Source organism: Toxorhynchites rutilus, chromosome 3 (genome assembly GCF_029784135.1).
Source record: "Toxorhynchites rutilus septentrionalis strain SRP chromosome 3, ASM2978413v1, whole genome shotgun sequence".
Classification (NCBI taxonomy): domain Eukaryota; kingdom Metazoa; phylum Arthropoda; class Insecta; order Diptera; family Culicidae; genus Toxorhynchites; species Toxorhynchites rutilus.
The window spans coordinates 9,639,600-9,665,482 of NC_073746.1; the positions used below are offsets into that span (position 1 = coordinate 9,639,600).

General features: G+C 37.9%; 1 protein-coding gene across 7 annotated transcripts in view; it reads right to left on the reverse strand.

Annotated features, from left to right (window-relative positions):
- Positions 1-7,446: 7,446 nt before the first annotated feature.
- The window catches only part of LOC129778967 (beta-1,3-glucosyltransferase), a 71,481-nt gene continuing 53,044 nt past the window's right edge, over positions 7,447-25,883 (reverse strand). For all 7 annotated transcript variants that reach the window (XM_055786171.1, XM_055786174.1, XM_055786173.1 and 4 more), the window contains exons 6-8: positions 25,465-25,621; positions 25,161-25,323; positions 7,447-8,504 (exon numbers count right to left, since the gene is read on the reverse strand). In XM_055786171.1, coding sequence (XP_055642146.1) covers positions 7,682-8,504; positions 25,161-25,323; positions 25,465-25,621 — 1,143 coding nt within the window. In that variant the 3' untranslated portion in view covers positions 7,447-7,681. The remainder of the gene's footprint in view (positions 8,505-25,160; positions 25,324-25,464; positions 25,622-25,883) is intronic.

The following is a 25,883-nucleotide window of genomic DNA, read 5'->3' on the forward strand; positions in this document are numbered from 1 at the left end:
AACCTAAGACTTATTGACTTCCCTGCCTCCAAGAACATGGCCATACGTAGATTCTTCTTCCAGCACAGCCTCCAATACCGTTACACCTGAAGATCACATCAGCAAACAGATACACAAATAGATCACGTTTTGATCGAGGGTAGGCACTTCTCGGATATCATCGAGGTCAGACCTATCGTGGCGTTAACATCGATTCAGTCCACTGTCTGGTGGTGGTTAAACTGCGTTTTAAACTGTCAGTCGTACTACAATACCATAAGACGCCAGCGCTCACTACGGTACCACCTACGACGACTGCAGGAGTCGAACGTTGCTGCTACATACTTGCAGCATCTTGAAGCTACTCTACCGGGAGTAGACGAACTGGATGCTGCTTCCCTCGATGAAAGCTGGAACATGTAAAATATTGCTATCAATAATTCTTGGATTTTGGAGCCTCGAAGGGTCAGCGCCCCCGGCAAATGCCTGGTTTGCCACCCGTACACTACGCTGCTGCATCCTACTAATGTTTGCATTACATCAAAGATTTGGTAGCTTCTTTTAGTAGTCCATTTTCTGGGTGTATGAACAAGTTAACTTTGTTTTTTGATATGGATAATTTTATTGGTCATTGGTCAAAAATGTTGCGTGTTATTTTGTATTGCAAAAAAAAGAACTTGTGCCGAAACGTTGGATATTTTGCAGAATACATTCGGTGACCCAACTATGTCGGAAACATAGTGTATGTATGTATGAATGGTATAGGGCATTTAAAGACGGCGGGGAAAAGATGAACGATTTACCACGCCAAGGACGACGATCCTCCTTAATACTCCTATACTCGCGCATTGGTCTGTCAGACCGAGAAATCAATAATTCGTTCATTTCTCAGAAAATAGCAGCACTACGACTTTGCGATTCTCTCTAGCTTCGTTATTCGTCGTTCGTCATCTTTTAGCGTATCGCATGTGTTGGTACAAAGAGGACGTATGCCACTTTTTTAACACTTTCGGTCTGACGCACCGACGCGAGTATAGGAGTAACTTTTTTGGACAAGTGCCTTTTTTCATATTCTAGAATATTGTTGAATGAAATGTATAACTTAATGTTAGTGGCGTGGAATATTTATTGAATATAATGCATAAGATCATTACCTGACTATTCTTATTTAATATCAGTCCCTTTTGTAACTGGATTGAACGTATCCATATATTAACTATTCGTTGATATATTCGTTGTTAGATTCATAAGCTCAAAAGCAAAATATAAACAAGAAAAACAAAAGGAAGTTCCTAGAAATCCTTTTATATCATCTTTGTATGCCCCATCTAAAAAAAGGCATTAATTCTTAGTTTAATAAGAAAACAGAGACACAGAATATTAGAAATATGCAATCTTTATATTCCAGAACCTTTATCATCTGGTAATTATCTAGAAGGTCGTCGTACATTCTTCTCTTCGATAAAAGACCCGGAAAATATGCAACAACTGCATGAAATGTAACAAATATGTTTGTTTCGAGCATGCAGTTATGCTATGTTCTGATTCTTACTTTAATGAAACCACAATCGATTAATACGTTTTTATGTGTTTTTATAGCTCTTTATACTTTCATGATTTATATTCAGTTGCTTACTTTTAATTAATAACAGTGAAAAATTCGATTTTCGTTATTTGTGTTGGAGTGTCAAAAACTACTCTATTGTGAGGAAGCTGAATTATATGACTATTAAAACATAATAAAGACGGAGAAAACATATTTTTGGAGTTGTTTCATTCAATTATACCCTCTTCTTCAAATAAATGTCAATAAAGACTGGAAAATTCACAACGGCAACATTACAGAGAAGTTCAATTTTCGGTCTGTGACACCGTGCGCGAGTATACATGTTATGATTTTGCACGCGAGTACAGGAGGGTTAACAACTGATGCAAACATCGACAACATAAAAGAAATGGGGCTCGGAAACCGTTATTCAAGTTTGAGAGACAGAACTAGCCCGTAAATTAATTATCTCTCATGAGACCGTTCGTCATATTTTGGTTGATGTTTTGGGCATGAAAAAAGTGACAGCACGACTAGTGCCAAAAAAGCTCAATTTTCTTCAAAAATGTCATCGCAATCATGCTTGAACGGTCAAATTCTGATCCCATGCTCAATCAACGCATTATTACTGGCAATATAACCCCGTGTGGCTTTTTTCTATTTCCGCTTCGTGGGACCCTTTTTGACAGTATTCAAGACATAAAAACGAATTCGCTAAGCGAACTGAAGCAATTTATAAATACAGCTAGAAAAAGTGTTTCGATGGCTGGATTGTTCACTGGAAAAAGTGTATTGCTTCAGAAGAAGATTATTTTGAAGGCGATAATATAAATTTAGATGATAAATAAAACATTTTCTTTAAAAACATACATTCCCGATATATGTTTGACAGAATGTAGAAGCCGAAGAAAGGGTTAACACATATTCCACTAGAGTCAGTCGATCAAGAAGCATGGGAAATCATTTCTGTTTTGAAAGATCTAATGAAGTGGAGCAGTAACCAGCGATGTCGGTTGATTCCAAAGCAATTAATAGTCGAACGGGATACGAGAAAACATCGCCAAAGAAGATATATTAGAAGTATTGGGCCGTATTATGCAGATCGAGTCGATAAGAATCCACCATCACTATCACTATTACATCGATAAAATCATCGTATTTTGTTTATCGAGATTTACTTTTTTTCATCCCATCAGTTTATTTTTTAGGCTCATTTAGCAATTCAGCTGTAACAAAGCCGAATTCATTCGTGTACATTTTTTATCTTAAGGGGGTGTTCTAGTGTAGAGACACGAATTTCGGACGTTTTTTCGAGATCCGTAAACAAAGGATATTTTCACTATCCATTATATCATTATTTGTTCGTCTATCTTTTAACAATAAAACAAAAATTGAACGGAGAAAAAATATTCAAAACTAGAATAGTTAAGAGCTGATGAAGTGAGAGGGTTCAAAAAAATGTTGTGCCATGGCGTACACGAACCCAGCCCTTCTGCTTATCGGAAACAAAAAAAAATTGAACAAATTCTGAATCAGTAAAGATGCCACTATCGCATGAACCTCGGGCAAGGCAAAAACTAGTTTTTTGACAAAATGACGGCCGTTTGAAAACCAAAATGCGGTTTAAAAGGTTTTTTCTTACGTTTCCTGATTTTTTAAAAATAGTAAAGTTTTCAAAATATTATTTTTTAGAGGTTCATGCGATAGAGAGATGCAGATTGTATCCATATAAATTCAACATAAATCGGTTCAGTAGAACTTGAGATATCGTGTACGTCAGTTCGAAAAAAATAGTTTCGCGCGTTTGAAGTTCATTGTTATGGCCGTATCAGGTTAGATACCAAATCAATAAAATGGCTCTAACTCGGTAAATAATAGGATTTTCGATAAGTCCTTTCTAGGGTAATTCTCGAATGCCTAAACTACAGAAATAACCACAAACTACAAACTACAGAATTTTGAGTTTTTGCAAATTTCTAGACTAGAATACTGCCTTAAGAATATTCCTGTCTCCGCCTAGATAGGTTCTAGGCGGAGTTCCAGAGTGTTGAGATGAGAAGAGATCCTATCTACAGCGCCAATAATGTCTCCGCCAAGAGAGGTATCTGAGCAGAGTTCCAGAGTAATGTTGAGGATATGAGATGAGATCGAATAAAGTCAAGAGGTTGAACTTTACTGATCGATGAGTATCCTCAACATTACTCTGGAACTCTGCTCAGATACCTCTCTTGGCGGAGACATTATTGGCGCTGTAGATAGGATCTCTTCTCATCTCAACATTCTGGAACTCCGCTTAGAACCTATCTAGGCGGAGACATTTTTGGCCCAGTAGACAGGATTACCTTCGTGATCCTGAAAAGTCGGAAACCACAGTCGAAACATGGATTGACTTCGAAGAAGACAAATTGCGGTGGAACGGCGTATACGGAGCATCGCTCAAAGAGTCGACGAGCTGATTTTTCAACTCAGCCAGCTGCGAACATCTCAACGCTGAGCGAGACAGCTTGGATGAAGCATATGGAGACTATATGATCCATTTCGACGAGCTTATGGAGGAAAGTAGCGACGATACCGATAACTTCAAGTCAGTGGAACATCAGCGTAGAACAAAGAGGCTGTACGAGTCTGTGGAAGCTGCGATTGACAAGCGACATCGCATTGATTGCCACACCAACAATGCTTCAGTCATCTTCTCTACCCCACTGGTGAATGATTCGTCGACATCAGCAGATCTGTCGCTGCTACTCGAGTTTTCAGGTAAACCACATCAAGAGCCTCAACACCTAATGGATTTGTCGCAATCTACAATCATTTCGAACGTACCAACGAAAACAGCGATGGACGAGCGATATTGCACACAATGTTGGGACATTTCGCCTGCCGGCGGACAGAAATGTAATCCAACTCAACAAAACGAGAAAATCAACGCAGCGAAAGTAATAGAACGCAACTTATTTCGACGCAACGCAACGATAATCAACGCATCGCCAGTCAATACAACGCAGCCTAATAAAATTCACCGCAAACGCAGCACAACTGGATTCAAAATCAAGTATCGAATCAACGCGCATCGCATCAAATCGAATCAAATCGTACGCACCTATTTGTCACGGTGGGCGGTGGCCACATTACGGAACGAGCGATTACATCATGTCCATACTCAGGGCCCTCAATTGACCATCTTTGTGTTGTTATAGAATAACTACGTCCACGTAACCATCATCAGCGATGGAAATCGATCCACGGTGGAACAAAGATCGATTCATCCATACAACTGCTCTGCTCTGCAAGAAATATCGGGCTGCTGTTCTATAAATAACTCAACAATGATCAATATCAACTGTCTCCGCTGTCCGGTCTGCTGAACAATGGAAGAACAGAAAGAATACTCTTACGCCTAAATGGCTACTACTGTGTAATTTACCATAATGTAATGGAACAGAAAACTTAACGCCTAAATGGCTACTACTAACTACTGTGTAATTCACAATTTATAGAAACTTAAACATATGTACATGTACACGATTAAACCCGGCTCTGTTACAGCTAAATGCTAATGAGCCTAATAAATAAATGGGATAAAAAAAAATTCATGTCCATACACATACTGAGCTCAGCGAGTTACTTGGAGAAACAAATCATTTTCTCGATGAGGGCACTCAAAGCATCAACAAGAAAACATCGACAATAACAGCGTACTCCTTCATGTTGGGCGGCCAACAACAAACATTGAGAGAAATCAATGGACATATCGGCAGACATACCTATCGTCATCAACGTAGCACCAACCATAACAATAAAATTGAACTCAATTTTGGTGTGCGGAATGTCACGGCCCAGACCAGATCATCAAAACAAACACACTGTTTATTCTCATAGAAACACTTCATTTAATACACAACAAAAACTAAGAAACTAAACACTAATAACGCGACCGAGTCCGCAGCAAAAGGATCTAAATCCGCACCTGGATAGGAAGAACAATTAGTAAACTATGTGGATCAAATATTCATTCACTTACCTTTGTTCTAGGAAAAATTACCTGCAAAATACGAATAACATTATATCATGCACAATACACAATACACGATACTTACCTCTCACAAAACACAACAGCACAACAAAACACCGTATAAACAATCATAACAAACGAACAACAACAAAGCGAATTGTCAGAGACAGGAAAAATATCGCTATAGAAAACGGGGAATACAAACCCAATTGTTTTATAGCGAATATTCAAGACTCAACCTAAACAAAAGACGTTATAGATATAATGATGATGATGTTGAATTAAAGAGGCTTTAAACTTTTCAGTTCATTCGCCTCTAATAGATAGATATAAGGACGGCGGGACCGTATAAATAAGTCAAAATATGTTCAGTACATGTCAGTCGCAATAAACTCATCAATCAGTATAGATCAAGCGTCTTGACTATATTCGATCTCATCTCTTATCACTCATCGGGTAGCCAGTCTACTCTACTTCGGTACTCTGCTCAGATACCTCTCTGGGCGGAGACAATTCCTATTGTTCGAATGTTCTCAGTTGGGCTGTTCACAGCGAAACTGTTGATATGAGGCTTTGATTGTTGTGTTATTAAAAGTGGCAATTACCGATGCAGCAGACCGAAAATGTTAGCGGTAAGGGACTGGGATTACCGTCACATGATGATTGTTGCGTGGACTTAGTAGCTAGAATAACACACAAAGATGGTCAGTTGAGGGGCCCTGAGTTATGAGCTCATTATCGTTCGCTTAGTTGCGGACACGCAACCAATTAGGTCACGAAGACCTCCTTCGTTACCGTTAATCGAGATAATCTTATTGAGTCTAGTTCTAGCTCGAACTTCATGTGTTTCAAATTGCATATATTTAAGCGTTTCTTAAATGTTTCCCGAAGGGAAAATATCAGATACGCAAACGAAAATAAACTAATTCTCTGAACGAATGTAACAAACAAGCCAAACAACTTGAAAATAATGACAATTGCACCGATAGCTTTCACTCAGTCGATGCTATCGACTTTGCTCTAAAATAACAAAATATAGTTAACGAGCAAAATTCTTATCGACTCGATTTATATAATAGAGTTTATTATATTATATCTGGACAACGGTAGACCATAGTGACTCGACATGAGCGCTCCGAGCTTTTCGATTGAGCTTGATAGATCCCCCGTTTCGTGTCTACGGTGAATAGTTCTGCTGTTAAAAAAATCGAGAGAAGCTTCTTCTATTAATCAACTGTCCCAGTTTTTGCAAATTAAGATGAGAGTTTCTGTGAGAGTGGTACGATGGAATTACTTAAAACATGGCAACAAGTTATCGAATAATATATTTCATATTTGATCTAAATCGGATTATTCTAATAAGACCTCGCATGTCAAAATCATGGAGATATTTTTACTATGCCTTTTATGAGACATCTTTGCTATGCAAGTAGTTGATTTAAAAAGTTTTGGTGCTTACCTCAACAAGAACCTATACTCCTCGTTTCCAACTCGATTCTTCACAGTGTGTGTACACAATCGATTTAATTATCATTATGCAAACCTGAAGCCGCCAACAACAATCAGGGGACAGTAAACACTCGACCTGTACATGTGCTGATCTCGTGAAAATTATCTTCCACAAACGGTGGCAGCCCAGTAATTCCGATTGGATTCATAATTAGATAGCCTTGACCGGCGTCGAATCGATTCGACTCCGATTCAAAGATAATTAGTTTGTGGGACCCTCGTGGAGCTCTCGAGTGCCTGTGTATTACATACTTCCCCAATATCAGGTTCGAAAGAATGGTCATTGTGAGTAATTTAATTACCCCTTCCACTGTGGCTAGTGTAAATTGGGTGGGTTACCACGTTGTCATCATAAATGAAAGGAAACCATCTTTTTGTTTAAAGCCTTAGAAAACGGTTGTTTATTCTAAAGTATAAGTACAATCTATATATGTATTGAACAATGGGGTATGAGGGGGACTTCTTCACAATCCAGTGATTATCACAATCAATTCTTAAACAAAAGTACTTCAAATTAAAGTAGCCTCAAATCATATATATGGTTTTGTATTCATTGGTGGTGTCGCTCACGAGAAAAAAAGGTTTATTCACCCCCTCTTTTTTCGTCTATTATTGGCAAGATCTTTTTCCGCCCTCTAAAATTCGGTATGTTTGATTATGTTAGGTTCCTGGAAGCGGCTGCTGCTAGCGCTGCTCTGACGATGCTTACTCAGCAGTAGCATGTTGCTGTTTGATTGGAGCTCATTATTTTCGCAGAAATGTTTGCTGATATGTTCGCTTTGATAACGACGGTAATCATTTGTCATCGGCGTGGTTACACCCGCCGACTTCGGTTTCTGATCTGGTTTGTTGTGCACGGAATGCTGCGAGGCTGCGACCTTCGTCGTGATGCCACGGGGCAGCCGGCCATGTTCCTCCCGTGTACTATCGTTATCGTTACTGATATGTTTCGGCTGGAGTAGTGTTGTGTCTTCGGTTGGCGTGGGTCTATCATCTACGAACGGCTCCTGGGATGAGCGGGGGGTTGATTTTCGATCCCTGTACCACATTTCGTCGTGTTGTCTAAACCACCTGTTGTACACCTGATAGGGATCAATTTGCCAGTGCTTGTGGAAGGAGATGCTGCCAGCATCTAAGGTTTCCGGGGGATAGTCAGAGGGGCGAGCTTGGTGAAACAGGGGCGAATGGATGGGACGAACGCCGAGTCGGTACAGACAGGCCGCAATGATCATATCGTCCGGTGAGGATGCAGACGGACACTCGCACGAGCTTAGCAATGCGGCAAGGATTTTAACACTAATGACTATGCCACCCCCACCAGTGACGTAGTTGTATCCCTGGCCGTCGTCCGTCGCCTCGCTCCCATCCCAAGCGAGCAGATGGTATCCGTATCGTTCACCCATGTAGACGTCTTGGTCGGGATTGAAGCAGCTCAAGTACCGAGCCAGTGCCGATGGGCTGCAAAAAGAAACATAGAAGCAGAAATAAAATTGAGCATTTTATGAGGCTGCCTAGCGAGTGTGTGTGTGTGAGTGTTTGTGGGGATGCGGAAGAGACGCAATAAATGAAAACGTGCGTTTTCTGAGGCGGTTTGTCATTCGAGTGGCTAACATGATTAACGATGCAGTCATGTTGGGGTTGGGGGTGGGCGCTCCGTTCTCGGTCGGATAACATTTCGACAATTAGACTGCGGATAATGAAACCAGGCTATTAATTTTGTTTGTGGGAAATGGACAGAATTTGATTTAAACCTCATTTGAATACCGATACGATTGACTCTATAGCTAAATTATTTCCAAGTAGATTTATATTCATGGTTCTATTCGTTCTTGTTCGGCTTAAGAAAATCAAAATGATTATACTGTTAAGTTGGAATAAAGGTGACGTATAATTTTCATCATAACAAATATTTCAGATTTTCTTTGTGATTTTTCTTTCTCTAAGACATTTCAGCGTTTTGAAAACCTTTTCCGGAAGAAATAGTGCAGTTACTGGACCCATTTGTTCAGCGAGTGAAATTCCCCGAAGAAGATATTCGATTTTTGCATTTTCAAGTACTTTCGGTGTGTGAAGCTGTATTGAACCTTGGAACAGGATTTTTGAAGATTTCTTGCCACTGGAAAATATTAAGCAGCTAAGTTTTTGTTTTGTTTTATTCTATTTATCTGTTTCTTTATTTATTTGATTATTATTTTTTTAATACATATATAATTATTTTAACTTCTGTGCGTGTTAGACGTTTTATGCTCTTTCTACTCTCAGTTTTGTTTCACAAATTTTTCTAATTTTTCTAATAAGCAGCTAAGTTTTTGTTTTGTTTTATTCTATTTATCTGTTTCTTTATTTATTTAATTATTATTTTTTTAATACATATATAATTATTTTAACTTCTGTGCGTGTTAGACGTTTTATGCTCTTTCTACTCTCAGTTTTGTTTCACAAATTTTTCTAATTTTTCTAATAAGCAGCTAAGTTTTTGTTTTGATTTATTCTATTTATCTGTTTCTTTATTTATTTAATTATTATTTTTTTAATACATATATAATTATTTTAACTTCTGTGCGTGTTAGACGTTTTATGCTCTTTCTACTCTCAGTTTTGTTTCACAAATTTTTCTATGGAGGGGAACGAAACCTCCGATATGACCATCGTAGATACTCCTCATGATTGTTTTTCTGAAGTTCGTCCTTCAAAGAAAAAGAAGAATCAATTACTGTCAAATTCGATACCCAACCCAACAAAAAATTCTACACATCCAACAAATGATCCTGTTTCACTCACCTCGGTTCAAAATCCAATTAATTCTCTTCAGCATTCAATCATTGAGAATGTTCCTTCCAAAAATCTTTCTCGAATTCGACAATACCAGAACGTTTCGGGATCATCGAAAACACGTTGGGTGGTATTCTTCCGTCCCAAAGGGAAACCTTTAAGGGTGACCCAAATTTGCAAAGACTTGAAGTCTAAGTACTCAAGTGTCTTGGAAATTACAAAAGTGAATAAAGACAAACTTCGTGTTGTGCTCTCGGATTGCAAAGACGCTAATGCGATTGTTAATAATTCTTTGTTCACTGATTTTTTATTTGAAATCGATGGTGTGGTTTCGGAAAAATCTCTCCAACTAAAAGATTTCGAAAACGCAGAGGGTATTTTTCATGATGTAAAACTTCCTCATGTGAAAATTTTGGAAGTAAGATCCCTGAATTCATTTTTAATGGATGGTAACGAAAAGAAATATTTCCCATCTGGTTCTTTCAGAATCTCCTTTGAGGGCACAGCTCTTCCAAATTATGTGCTCATTGATAAGCTTCGTCTTCCAGTCGATTATTTACTCCCAAAATTATGACATGCACTAATTGCAAACAGTTAGGTCACACTAAAACCTTCTGTTGCAATAAAATTAAATGTTCTAAATGTGGAGTCGACCATGATGAAAGCACTTGCAATAAGGATGCTGATAAATGCATTCTTTGTGGAGGTGTTCCTCACACAGTTAAGGAATGTCCAAAATACAAATCCCGTTCTATTAAACTTAAACAATCACTTAAGGATCGTTCTAAGCGAACCTTTGCTGATATTCTTAAGGCAGCTTCACCTCAGGTATCCGAGGTTTCAGAAAATCGTTTCTCTGTTTTATCAGAGGATAATGAATCGGATACTACTTTCGATCCAATAATCGCGAGAAGAGCTAGAAAGAGAAAAAATACTTCCTCCTCCAAGCCTGCTAAAAAAAGAGGGTTATCCTCTAATCAACCAGAAGCTTCTTCTCATTTTTCTGCTCCTTCCAACAATAACCCTCCTGGTTGGGGATCCTCTAACTATGACGTTCATTTCCCTGAATTGTCATGTCATTCCAGATTCGCTTCTCAATCGGCTCCTGAACCCCAATCATTTACAGGAGGTATTTCTTTTTCTTCGATTGTTGGATGGATCTTTGATATTTTCGGAATTTCAGATTCAATTAAATGTCTCATTTCTGCTTGGCTCCCTACTATCAGTCAGTTAGCTAAGCAAATGGTTTCAAAGTGGCCCTTCCTCTCCTTCATTAATTTCGATGCCTAATTTATTGAATGGGTCAGAGAAATCTACTATTTTACAGTGGAATTGTAGAAGTCTTCTACCAAAACTTGACTCTTTCAAGCAAATGCTCCATTTTTTGCATTGTGATCCATTTTTTATCCATTTTACAGGATTCCCTTGCCTTTAGTCACAGGAATTGAAATTCTTGCGTGTCAGGCACGTATCAAGGGTAGAGATTTGTGCATTGCTTCTATTTTATTCCTCCGAGTACAATGCTTAATTATCGAAACCTTGTGAATATAATTGAGCTTCTACCGCAACCTCATCTTATTTTAGGAGATTTCAACTCACATGGAATTGACTGGGGTGAGTCTTTTGACGATCGCAGAGCTAATTCTATTTATGATCTATGCGATGAATTCAACATGACAATTTTGAATACAGGTGATATAACAAGAATTGCTCCATCACCAGGCCGCGCAAGTCGCTTAGATCTATCCCTTTGTTCTTCCTCTTTATCATTAGATTGTTATTGGAAGGTTATCCAAGATCCACATGGAAGTGATCATTTGCCAATCACCGTTTCTATTTCGAATTATTCTGAATCGTCAGGAATGTTCAGCATGATTTATCTAGAAACATTGATTGGAAGAGATATTCTTCAATTATTTCAGAATCAGTGGCATTAGTTCATGAGTTACCCCCGTTAGAAGAGTATAATTTTCTAGCTGGATTAATTCATGATAGTGCTATTGATGCTCAGACGAAACGTTTCCCTGGGAATTCGTTTCGCAGTCGTCCTCCTAATCTGTGGTGGGATCAAGATTGCACAGATCTTTATAAAGAAAAATCGAATGCGTTCAAGGATTGGCGTAAATCGGGTTCGTACGAACGTTACGACAATTACATTTATCTGGAGCGTAAATTCAAAAGCTTCATAAAAGCCAAAAAAAGAGGTTATTGGCGTAATTTTGTGAATGGGCTTTCCCGAGAGTCTTCTTTGAGCACTCTTTGGAGAGTTGCCAGACAAATGAGAAATTCTTCTCATTCAAATGAACAGATTGAATATTCTGAAAGGTGGATTTTTGACTTTGCCAAGAAGATATGCCCAGATTCAGCCCCCGCTCCACCTCCCTTCCTGGAGACATCTGATGATATTGCTCCTCCATTCAGTATGGCTGAATTTTCGCTTGCACTTCTGTCATGTAACAATTCGGTGCCGGGGTCAGATAGGATCAAATTCAACTTATTGAAAAACCTTCCTGATAATGCGAAGAAACGTTTGTTAAAATTGTTCAATGTTTTTCTTGAGCAGAACGTTGTTCCACATGAGTGGCGACAGATCAAAGTTATAGCTATTCTGAAACCTGGTAAACCTGCGTCTGATTATAATTCTTATAGACCAATAGCAATGCTTTCTTGCATTCGCAAATTATTAGAGAAAATGATTCTAAGTCGCTTAGACAGCTGGATAGAATCCAACAACCTTCTCTCACCTTCGCAGTTCGGGTTTCGTAGAGGCAAAGGAACTAATGATTGTCTTGCTCTGCTTTCATCAGAGGTTGACATCGCCTTGAGTAAAAAGCAACAAATGGCATCAGTGTTCCTGGACATCAAGGGTGCCTTTGATTCAGTTTCCATTGAGGTTCTTTTTGAAAAACTTCATCTAAATGGGTTTTCTCCAAAATTAAATAGTTTTCTGTTTAACCTTATGCGTGAAAAACATATGAGTTTTTCCCAAGGTTCTTCGTCAGTTTTACGAATTAGCTACATGGGTCTCATGTCTTAGTCCAATCCTTTACAACTTTTATGTAAATGACATTGATGTTTGTTTATCAGGTAATTGTACTTTGAGACAATATGCAGATGATTGCGTAGTGTCGGTAATGGGCAAAGACATTATTGATCTGTATAATCCCTTGCAGATTTGTCTTGATAATTTGGTTGATTGGGCTTGTAAATTGGGTTTTGAGTTTTCTACTGAAAAGTCAGAGATGGTTGTGTTTTCAAGAAAACACCATCCTGCTCAACTGCAACTTAAACTTTTGGGTAGAACAATTAGGCTCTCTTTGTCATTCAAGTATTTAGGAGTTGTGTTTGACTCCAGAGGCACATGGGGTAAACACATAGGCTACTTGAAACAAAAATGTCAGAAACGAATAAATTTTCTTCGATCCATAACAGGGACTTGGTGGGGGGCCCATCCTGACGACTTAATTAGGTTGTATAAAACAACCGTTCTATCTGTTATGGAGTATGGAAGTTTTTGCTTCAGATCCGCTGCCCGTACTCATATTCTGCAACTGGAGAGAATTCAATATCGCTGATTGCGTATTGCTCTAGGATGAGCCTAGAAATTTTAGCTGGCATCCTTCCTCTTTCTGTGCGCTTTTTCGAGTTATCATTCCGTTTTTTGATACGTTGTGAAACACTCAATCCGATAGTGATAGCAAACTTTGAAAAAATGCTAACCTTAGGTACTCAATCTAAGCGAATGTTACTATATCATGAATTTCTGACCCTGGAAAGCCCATCGGATTCATCTGGTTTCCAATCCATTCCTTCAATTTTGTTCAATCCTTCTATTAATTTTGACTTGACAATGAAAGTTTATGTTAGTGGTATTTCAGGTGATCTCCGCCAAATAGTTATGCCTGCAATGTTCTTGTCAAGATATAAACATATTGACTCAACCAAAACTTTTTTTACTGATGGATCCAGTCTTCATGGTTCCACAGGCTTTGGGGTATTTAATATTGACTTCTCCACATTCCGTAAGCTTAGTTTACCTTGTTCGGTGTTTGTTGCGGAATTGGCTGCGATATACACTGCTTTACAACATATTCAGTCCTTGTCACCCGAACATTTTTACATCTTTTCTGATAGTCTCAGCTCTTTAGAGGCACTTCGTTCGGTAAGGTCTAGATATTCTTCGTATTTCTTGTCTGGAATCCAACAGCTTCTAAGTGTTTTGATGAGTAGATCATTTAATATCACTTTTGTATGGATTCCCTCTCATTGTTCGATACCAGGAAATGAAAAAGCAGATTTTCTAGCTAAAAAGGGCGCAATGGAAGGAGTCTTATTTCATAGGCCCATTACTTTTGATGAATATCTCAATATTCCTCGTGAACGTGCACTTGAATCTTGGTAGACAAGTTGGAATGGAAGTGATAAAGGTCGGTGGCTGTATTCTATCATTCCTAAAGTTTCCCTCAAATCATGGTTCAAAAGATATAATTATTCTCGTGATTTCATACGGGTAGTGTGCAGACTAATGTCTAATCATTATTCCTCGAATGCACATCTTTTCCGAATTAATATTAGTGATAGTAACTTATGTGTTTGCGGTATAGGTTATCACGATATTGATCACATTGTGTGGTATTGCTCTGATTTTCAAAATAACAGGTTATCTTTAATAGAAAATTTCCGCGAAAAGGGAATGACCCCCTATGTTTCGATCCGCGACGTTCTGGCTACACGCAATCTCGATGCTATTTCGTTGATATATTATTTCCTCAAGTCCATACACTTTCAAGTATGAGTATGTGTGTATTTTTTCTGTTATTTTTAATTATCGTTTACATCTCCAACTTTTTTTTTGTTTTTTGTTATTAATAATTCTATTATTTACCAATAATCTATGGTTTTAATGTTTTCATTTTTCTCCAACTATTTCCCTCAGAACTTAAACACATTCAGATTCACGCATTCGCACGTAATCTTCAAGGAGGTGGTTATCTCTATCAAAACATCCTCAAGAAGAAGCCTCAAATATTATTTTATTATGTATTGTTATATAATTATTTATATTGTATCATTTCTTGAAAAAACTATAGGGTTTTTATGCCTTTTTGAGAAAGAACATTTGCATAGTTCTACTCACATGGGCTTTTCCCTATTCACAAACACGGCTCATTGATGCTTAACGTTGCTGAGCCAATTGAAAATAAATGATTTAAAACAAAAAAAAAGTACTGTTAAGTCGCCATTCACCGTGCGTTCCCCATTTACCGTGCATTTTCGAAATACGAGAGTCGTTCAAAAACTGTTTCAGTGCCTCAGAAATCGCGGAAAAATAAAGTTAGGACAAAAACAAGGTGATTTTCGTAATCTACGTTTTATTTTCTATTTTTCTACATAATCGCCGTAACGTTGGAGGCATTTCTAATAGCGTGGCACGAGTTTTAGTATTCCGAGCGCGAAGTGCGTAGCGTCCAACTTTTCGAAGTACGATGCAACTGTGTCACGAATTTCTTCAGTGTTATCGAATCGTTGACCGCCGAACGCCTGTTTCATCACCGTGAATAAGTGATAGTCGCTAGGGGCGAGGTCTGGGGAGTAAGGAGGATGCTCGAACACAGTCCATTTTTTTTTTTTTTTCAATTGCTCTCGAGTTGCGCGAGCAGAATGGGGCCGCGCATTATCGTGGATGAGGAACACTCCTTTCGTCAATAAGGCGTTCGGCGGTCAATGATTCGATAACGCTGAAGCAATTCTTGACGCAGTTAAATCGTACTTCAAAAAGTTGAACGCTACGCACTTAGCGCTCGGAATAGTAAAACTCGTGCCACGCTATTAGAAATGCCTCCAACGTTACGGCGATTATGTAGAAAAATAGAAAATAAAACGTAGATTACGAAAATACTTTGTTTTTTGTCCTAACTTTATTTTTCCGCGATTTCTGAGGCACTGAAACTTATTCTTTGAACGACCCTCATAGCTAGTTTAGCAGCATGATTGATTTTTGTCCTCACGAGAACAATACACGAGCTGGTTATATGTCGCAAGTTGATGCCTTGTGTTAATTCACGCATTGCAAAGAATATTCACCGTGTCTTTTTCGCAGTTGGCATATACTCGGTCACAGGTGATTATATTTTATTTCAATAGTACCATTATTTTCTCATATTTTAACCACTTCAACCCAGTTTCAGCAACGCATTAAAAAAGTAACAATGTGTGCGTGTGATGCATAAATACAGAAACCCTATCGACCAGACGACATGAACATCGGCTCGATGTCTCCACGGAACAAAATCGCACCGCTGTATGCGAAATCTTCCATTTATAAGTTATTTCTTTTTATTGGGTGAAACCTTGGTTTTTTTATATCAGCAATAGAAGGGAATTTTTCGACTCGCAGCTGGACAAAGATTGTGATTTGTAATTGTGAATGGTTTATTTATATCCCATAAGCCGAAAACGGGTGAAGCCTAAATGGCAATATTTCATCTCTCAAAATTATCCTTTCAATTGTTGTCAGAGCAATGCTGAAAATAATCAATTCATTCATTTGAAATCGAACGACAAATATCATATGCCATCAGTTGATAACACTTCTCTTCACACCAATATCGCGGGTTCATTGGCTACTTTGATGTACGGGCATGCTTCACTCATACGGATCTCTTCTCACTTCTCACCATTCGATTGAATAATCGCACCTTCATTCAAGCCGCTTGAGTTTGAGATTTACGTCTGTCTCTATCAATGAACTAGTGACCGACACTCAATTGACACCCGACGATGCTTTGGTTTGTTTTCAGAGAAACACAGAGGAGAGACTAGACTCAACTGGCGAGAGTGATTTTTTTATTTCTTTATTCTTACGCTCCTCGCATTATTGTGAGAGATGCTAATACATGAGTAAGGGGTATTAGAAAATGCTCTCCCATCACCTGCTCTGTGTATGCCCTGTTTATATGACAGCGAATAAGTCGAAATCATGCTTCAATGCGGAAAGCCGAGGTTGTGAGGATGAATTATTTGTTTTCGTTCGGCCAAATACATACATCCCATTCAAATGAGAAGGAAGAGCGTCGTTTGACAATGAATCCTTTCGGAGCTCAGTTGACAAGGTTAGCCAAATTCAAGCGATCGAGCAATGCTTTCTTTTGTGACGAATGGTATTCTTTGTCAGTTTCGTCGATTTCTTTCGATTGAGACTGAATTTTCACCGCACTGATTCAGAGCATTACGTGCGCCTAATTAAGGGAGTTTAAAAATTTTGTACTTCACTTAAACATTAGTATTAACCAGTTTGTTGTTACCTTCCACCGAGTAAGCACAATTTTTTCGGAAAATGATAACATGACAAATAACAACGTATTAGAGAATGGTGTTCAGGATACGATTGTATCCTTGACGTAGGACTACAACATAATTTCATTCAATTCATTTGTTATTTTTAGAAATAACTTTGTAATAAACAGGCTCTGAAAATAGTCGATGGTTTGCGTAATTTTCGCAGTATCACACAAGGTAACAGGTGATTATATAATTGTTCCACAATTTTCATCCATCTCGATCTACCTTTGCTAACGAATAAAAACAATTGCAGTGTGTGTATGTGATGTAAATATACACAAACGCTCTCCATCAGACGGCATAAAAATCTACGTGATGTATCATTTCATTGAGCCACGGACGAAATCGCTCCGCTTATAAATTATGTAGAACATACTGAAGAACGGAATATGAATGATTCTTATTTTATTAATTTATTATAATTCATTCATACAGTAATCACCGACAAATAACGTCCGGCATCTGCAATTTAAAAAAAAGGCGATTTTCACTGGTTTAAACTTACCCCAGGGTTGCAAAAATGGTGTGAGTTCAAATGCTCAGAGCTATACGGAAAAATATTGTTCAGTTTAGTTTTCAAAACCACTACCCTTGATTATCTCTATTTGATTACCTGACGTGCGATTCTGGCGATATTTTTGAAAGTAAAAAACAGTGTTTTCGGACCGATTGAGTCAGCACGCAAAAATGTTTGTTTTGATTTCACGGAACAAGGAAAAGTAAACAAAGGCGCGGATTGCGTTAAAGCATTTCAATATTCTGGTAACGGCTGTCATAAGACTGATGGATTGTAGTAAAAGTCTTATGATTTATGAGTAAAAGTTATGATTTCTGTTTGAACTTACCCAGAATTTCAACTTGCCCCGGCGTACCTTATACGATTTGTTTTCGGATGTTTTACAAAATGTGACTTATTTTCTAGTCGAATATCTGACTATTTTCTATTTATTCAATCAATATCTTTGGCAGCTGGGACCGACACTGATATTGTGCAAGCGCTCTTGATGCGGGCTGAATGAAAAGCACAGCAAGACAAATTCGGAGCTCAACGTGTCAATTGCTGTCTAACTGGAGCGAGACTGTGTAATAGCAATAGCGAAAGGCTTCTTGTGTACCCGATAAGTTACAAATGGACCGCGTAATTCACAATATTTATTTTCAACACAGTGCATTTGCATTTCCAGAGAGCGATTTGCAGTGATTTACGCGCGCCTGATTTGCAGTGGTATTGTAAAATGTGTCTAGCTTTTGCTTATTACTAGCATAGATAAGGACAGAACAAATAGAAATGCTTTCAAATTTCGTCAATTTGAATGATTTAAATACTAGGAAATTGTAATACAGTAACGTCTCGATTATATCACTGTGCATTTTTATCTCGTCTCGTTTATATCATTCTCGATTTTATCTCTGAAAATGTTGCGTTTGTATCACGTTGTTCGGAACATGAGAAATAATATGAAGAGTTCAATTGGTCGTTAAAATATTGAGCGGATACTGAAGATTGAGTAGAAAGAAATATTTTAAGCATTCCTGCTGTCTCTAGTGAACAGCCGTAATCGCGGAAAATTTTCTTACTGAGGGATTTGTAGTGAATTCTACTTATTTCTTTTTTAAGCTCTCGTACTATTTTCATAAGTTAAGAATCAACCATCATGGATGATTATGAGTGATTTTTTCTTCGATTGTATGGAATGAGATGCACGGTCTGTGCCGTTCCTTAAGTTTGGTTCATCCTTGAGGCAGTAGTACAGTATTTTATTTCGTCAATTTATGTAGTTCCATTTGAAGGTAGAAGGTAGAAGTGCTAATAGATTAATACGAATTTTTGCTACCACCGAAAGAAACATCTGCTGCTTAATCAATGGACTAAAGAATAATTAAAAATATGAAATTAATATAGCGAGAAAAATTAGAAATGAAAATCATGCTCAGTACAGTATCACTGAACAAGGCACTTACAAATATTGAGAGATGAAGTATTTTGCCGTTTTTGTTTGTCTATTTAATTCTTGGAAGCTCGTTTTTTCAACCATAATCACCAAATCTTGAAAGCAAATAGGTATGGTGCAGTTAATGAATACAACATGTTTTTATCAAACTTGTTTATGATTCCTTATCCTGAAACTCAAATAGTTTTGCCGGAAATCGAAGAAGGAAGAATGTGTCACAGTGTCACATGTTATCAGTATATAGAATGGGCAATCATAAAGAAGGGAAGAAAGTAATTTTGAGGAAGATTAAGAAAAAAAGTAAATGGATACAGGTATAGACCGAAAATAGTAACTCTGAAATATGTGACTCAATTTCATCAACAGAAGGCAATTGACCCAGAACGACAGTAAACTATTTGAGTTAAACAGGAAGAACAAATCACCTTTTTAACATAGCTAAGAGAAAAGCATTGTAATAATAAATGCAATATGTTATATTCTATTGTATTTTGAAACTTATATAATAAATAATATAATCAAGGTTTTCCTATACATTTTGCATGTCACACTAAAAACCGTGTTAAAAGATATTGGAGAAAAAATCGTTTTGTTTACAACAAAATTAAATTTACAGTCAAAGTTCTCTATAACGACAAACTTTATAGCGATAAATTTCTCTATAACGACATGTCCAACGGTCCCTTCAAGATCGCATAGAAATCCTTTTCTTTATAGCGACATTTCTCTTTAACGACCTTTCCCTATAACGACACATTATCGCTTCTATTTATTAAAACATAACATTCTCTATTGCGACAATTTTCAACTTCACTCCACTCATAGTGTGTGTGTCAATGTCAGTGCCTACGAACGTAAATAGTCTCTGTTGTGTATTATAAGATTTAATCAACAATTAATCGAATAATTGTTGAACAAAAATCCCGCCCTAGAATGGAATTGCATTAAATTTAAAAATGAATGTATTGTTTGCGCAATTGATATGTGGATAAAGCTTTTGATATCAAATTCAGGCAATAACTTGAAGTATCGTTTGTTTCACTTCGAAAACATTAACTGTACAAAAATGCGAATTCATTCATCATAAAAAATATGGATTAGATATTGGCTTCAATGATGTTCATTTTGTATGTTTTGTCTGGCTATGAGATAAATAAAATCAATCATTTATTAAATCAGGGCCTGACGGAGCATTCAACAATGAAACAAGCAGATGCTTTCCAAATTATCTATGCTGGTTTATTAACAAATAAATCAATTAACAATTTACTATTGTTTCTATCTAGAGAAAATATTGTATCGGACGAATGAGCTGAATTTAATATTCATTGTTTCAAGGTGGCTAGACATCAATTGCTTTTGCTTCTAATATAATTTGATTGTTTTGTGTAAGCTTGAGCGTTTTTCTTCTTAGAGCGACATCTAAGCTCTCTATAACGACAATCTTTTATAGCGACAATTCGCACAAAAGTAAAAAAAATTACTTTCATATTCACCCAAACTAAGTAGGCGGTGTGTTTTATACATGTTTCAGGCATGCTGAAACGATCTCAGTAGCCTTGTTAGCCCACCCAATTTGTCAGAACAAGCATGTGCAGTCAAGAAGTTTCTTCTAAGCACGTGGCAAATTAATTTTCAGTGATTCATCACAGTTTTTCATTGAGTTCTCGTTTACGTTCGATATCTTTTAAAGTGAAACTGTCACTTTAAAAGATATCGAACTGTGAAAATAAACGCTTCTTTGTTAAAGTAGTTTTGTTCCTGTCACTGTCACTTTAAAAGATATCGAACTGTGAAAATAAACGCTTCTTTGTTAAAGTAGTTTTGTTCCTTAAGAAAAAAAGAAAAGTTGCTCAAGTCTGCGCGCAGATGATATTTCTACAATCAAGAATAAGAAAATTTTTGAACAATGGCTCCCAGTTGACCCCTCCCAAAGAAAAGATAGTTTGTTCACCTTTTTGTTGAGTTTTTATGATACGGATGATTTCTCTAAAGAATTTAAAGAAGATCTTTTGAAATTTTGCAAAGTTTATTGCTACAAAATTAACCAGAGATGGTCGAAATGCTGCAGATCATATTCAAAATTCGTAAAGCAAAGTTCTGACTGGTTGTCAAAACCAGTAGAGGTTCCGGCATATCAGAAAGGTAAAACTAAAGACGATTTGCAGTCTGTTCCTCAAATTGGTAAATTTAATTTGTGGATCTTTTCCGAAAGAGATGAATACATCGAAGGCTGTTGAGACAGTACCAAATACCAAAACTTACAAGCTAGGCCTGTCACCACTGCATTGCAAGATAAAATGTTTTGAATGTGTAATTCACATCGGTTATAGGTTAGCATTATAGAATGTTTAATAGTGTATAAATAATAACTATCATTCATTTCAACAGATTGCCATTCAAAACCTGGCAAGTGAAAACTGCTGAACATAAGCAAGAGTGTGAAAGCAGGAAGCGAGAAATTCAAGAGGCGTTCAAGTCAAGGATGGGTCTAGTTGTCGACAAGCCGAAACCAGGGTATGGTTCAAGCAATGACGGCAACACTGCACGAAAATTTTTCTCGGATCCACAAGCCAGCTCGGAAATAACAGGGGTAAGTGTGGAGCTGATAACGAATTTCGCCACAAATCTCCGTATAATATCGTCGGGGCGAAAAATTGAAATGTCCAAATACCAGAAACTATTGTCGAATACAAGAGATCTCTACATAGTCCTGTACGGGTGGTATTTTATGCCTGTAACTGTGCATAAGTTATTGGTACACAGTTCAGATATTATGGAAACATTTGATCTGCCTATTGGCCACTTATCGGAAGAGGCTTTAGAAGCTACACACAGGCTGATCAGGGAGAACAGGTTGAAGCATACAAGGAAAGCATCAAGAATTTACAGTAATAAGGAATTGATGTACTATATGCTGTTTTCTTCTGACCCTTCCATAGCAGGGAAGAGAAAAACTATAGCGAATCATCACACGGATGTCAATGATATTTTTTCTTTTTTTGCTGATACAGTTGAATTTGATTCTGTTTGTATTTTTAATGAAACTGAATAATTTACGAAATAATCGAAATATGTAAGAAAATAAATAAGACATAAGCTTTCTCATCCCATTAATTAAAAGAGGTGTACTTATTCATAAATTAACAAATATTACAAAATAGAGAAAAAAAAATTACCTTTAACCCATTAACGACCAAGCTGTACAAATATATATTTTTAACGAAAGCCATTGGTGCAATTTTGTATATTGGCGTTACAGAAACCCCAATCTTCAAGAATTTTTTTTTCTGTTCTACCGTTTTCAGGAAAATGACAAAAAATCGAAAAATCACCAAATAAAAACATTGACCAAAACTTACATAGTTCTTCATATCTTCTTCTTCTTCAATGGCACTAACGTTCCTAGAGGAACTTCGCCGTCTCAACGTAGTATTACTTGCGTAATTTTTATTAGTACTTAGTTGAGATTTCTATGCCAGATAACACGCCTTGAATGCATTCTGAGTGGCAAGCTCTAGAATACGCGTGATCACAGTGCAAGTCGGAGGAAATTTCTTTGACGAGAAATTCCCCTGACCAGAACGGGAATCGAACCCGAACACCCGGCATGTTAGTTATGACGCTAACCACTCGGCCACGGGAGCACAGTTCTTCATATAGGAGGTTGAATTAATTTTTCTTTTTCCTACATCACCATGTGTGCTCTTTTATCAAAGTAATATTGTTGAAAAATTTATATATTTTTGAATTTTATAAGGTTTTTTTTTTGTTAGTTTATGTAAGGTAATGTACTTTTCGCACATAGTTGCTTTTATCCGAATTTATTGCCTGATAAAGTAATGCAAAATTGAATGAAACTGATAAAGGGTGTGTCACATCAAATTGCATCACGGAAAAAACGCTGTAGAAATTCGCCCAGTAGACCGATCCTTTTGAAAATTTTAGACAGTAAAATAAAAACTATTAAACAATTTTTGGCATTTTCTTTTTATTCATACTTCGAGCCCAAGCCCGTATGCTCGCACCTTCCTCTTTACCCCGTCCATAAGGTTCTGTACAACGTCAGGTTGTAGTTTTTTTTTAACAGAAATCCATTTTCTCTTGCAGTCCGCCTCCGATTTCACAACTTTTGGGTTCTTCCGGAGGGCCTGCTTCATAATCGCCCAATATTTCTCTATTGGGCGAAGCTCCGGCGCGTTGGGCGGGTTCATTTCCTTTGGCACGAAGGTGACCCCGTTGGCTTCGTACCACTCCAACACGTCCTTTGAATAGTGGCACGAAGCGAGATCCAGCCAGAAGATGGTCGGTCCCTCGTGCTGCTTCAATAGTGGTAGTAAGCGCTTCTGTAGGCACTCCTTAAGGTAAACCTGCCCGTTTACCGTGCCGGTCATCACGAAGGGGGCGCTCCGCTTTCCGCAAGAGCAGATCGCTTGCCACATCATGTACTTTTTGGCAAACTTGGATAGTTTCTGCTTGCGAATCTCCTCCGGAACGCTGAATTTGTCCTCTGCGGAGAAGAACAACAGGCCCGGCAGCTGACGAAAGTCCGCTTTGACGTAGGTTTCGTCATCCATTACCAGGCAATGCGGCTTCGTCAGCATTTCGGTGTACAGCTTCCGGGCTCGAAACTTCCCCACCATGTTTTACCTTTCGTCGCGGTTAGGAGCCTTCTGAACCTTGTATGTACGCAGGCCCTCCCGCTGCTTGGTCCGCTGGACGAAAGAGCTCGACAAATTCAGCTTATTGGCGACATCCCGGACCGAACTTCTCGGATCACGTCTAAACTGCTTAACTACGCGCTTGTGATCTTTTTCACTGATGGAGCATCCATTTTTGCCGTTCTTCACCTTCCGGTCGATGGTTAGGTTCTCGAAGTATCGTTTTAGTACTCTGCTGACCGTGGATTGGGCGATTCCCAGCATCCTGCCGATGTCCCGATGTGACAACTCCGGATTCTCGAAATGAGTGCACAGGATTAATTCACGACGCTCTTTTTCGTTCGACGACATTTTTCCAAATTTACGAAAAATTGACAGTGAAGCATGGCCAACGTGATCTATACACTCTTATCTGATTATAAGCGAAAGCTGAAGATATAATTCCTAAAAATTTAATTTCTACAGCGTTTTTTCCGTGATGCAATTTGATGTGACACACCCTTTAGTAAGTGGTATCTGATAAACTAAGCAATCATTTGATGCCACAACCTTACCATATGGATTCTTTACAAAGCCATGAAAAATGATCAAAGTCGCTGTTCGATTTTTCGAACGCTTGGCCTAAAATGGGTTAAGGAAACTTCCAAAATAATAAATAAATAATAAATAGTGTAGAGTTTCTCCTGCTATACAATACATGTATGGAATGTAAAAACTAAATGTGACCCTAGAATAGAAAACATTTCAAAATTGAAAAATCACCACAGTGGCGTTTGCATAACTTTGCCATCGGATGAAAAATAAATGATTATATTATTTGTGTACTATCCAAACAGGAGAAATATTCCGGAAAGCATTTTATTTCTTCATAACATTATTAATTTGGCGTTTGAGATAGTTTTGCGATTATGTACAAAACGTTAGTCTTTTATGCAAACAAAATCGTATAAAGCATTAATCTTTTAATCGAAGAGTAAGAGATATAAATCAAACATTGTCCTAGAGTAAAATGTATTTAATAGTTAAAAATGAAGCATTAGCAACTTAGACGAAAAAATGTATAAAAAAATGAAAAATCACCATGGTGGCGTTTAGGTCACTGTGTCGTCGGATGAGATATAAAAGATTGTGTGTTATTAGCTTTTCATCTAAACAGGAGAAGCATTCCAGAGAACAATTTAATGCAAATAGTAGATTCCATCATAACTAACGTTTTTTCCATTTTTGTCCCGCATCCCCATATATTCAACGCACTGTGCGACGGTCCCTTGCGATTTCGCTATAGAGAGCTTTCACTCTAAATAGTTAATAGTTAAAATGTTATTCCAAACATTGTATCGCATGCTAGAATTTTTGCCATAATCCGTTGAGGCAATCGCAAAACTCACCTCAAAATAGTATCATCATCAACCAGCATAATCCATCTCACGTCGGCCAGCAGTGGATTCTCCAGGATTTCCTCGTTGATGAGATGAAGAATTTCCAACGTTTTGGCGCAGTGCCCAATGCTGGTGTTGGGAATGGTGGTTGCGATTGTCGGTATACGAGAATCTGAGATTCCGATTGAAGGAAACGACGTGAAAGTTATGCAATCAAAGATTGGGTGTCAATATTTCCAATAGGTGTTATTGCGGTGAAAGGCGGAAACGAGTGAGATCGCTCCATCCTTCCTCCCGTTGGTGTCAAACTCACCGCTTGTGTCGCTGTAGAGCCTCAAATGTCGTACATATTTTGCCCAGGTTTTCTGCAGGACCGGGACACGCTCGGAGTGAAATTTCTCACACGTTTTCACGGCGAACAGGATTTGCTCCGTGCTCGGGGCGGTTGTATCAACAGGTGAGTGGCAGATCTGTTGGAAAAGTCGAAAATGTTATACAAATAAAGATTACTGGGTTAAAGTGTATTTTTTATGTGAGGTTGAACCGGGCGTTTGGGGAGTTTAACTCGAATTTCATTGTTTTCAACAGCGATATGGATTTGATTGCTGTATTCAATGTTTTGCTTTCTCTTCCGATGAAGTGAGTCAATCAGATATCCTTGTATGCATGGGTGATTCGACGGAATTAAATTGTGCTGCCTTTCGCGCAAACATTTACAACGATTTTGTTTGC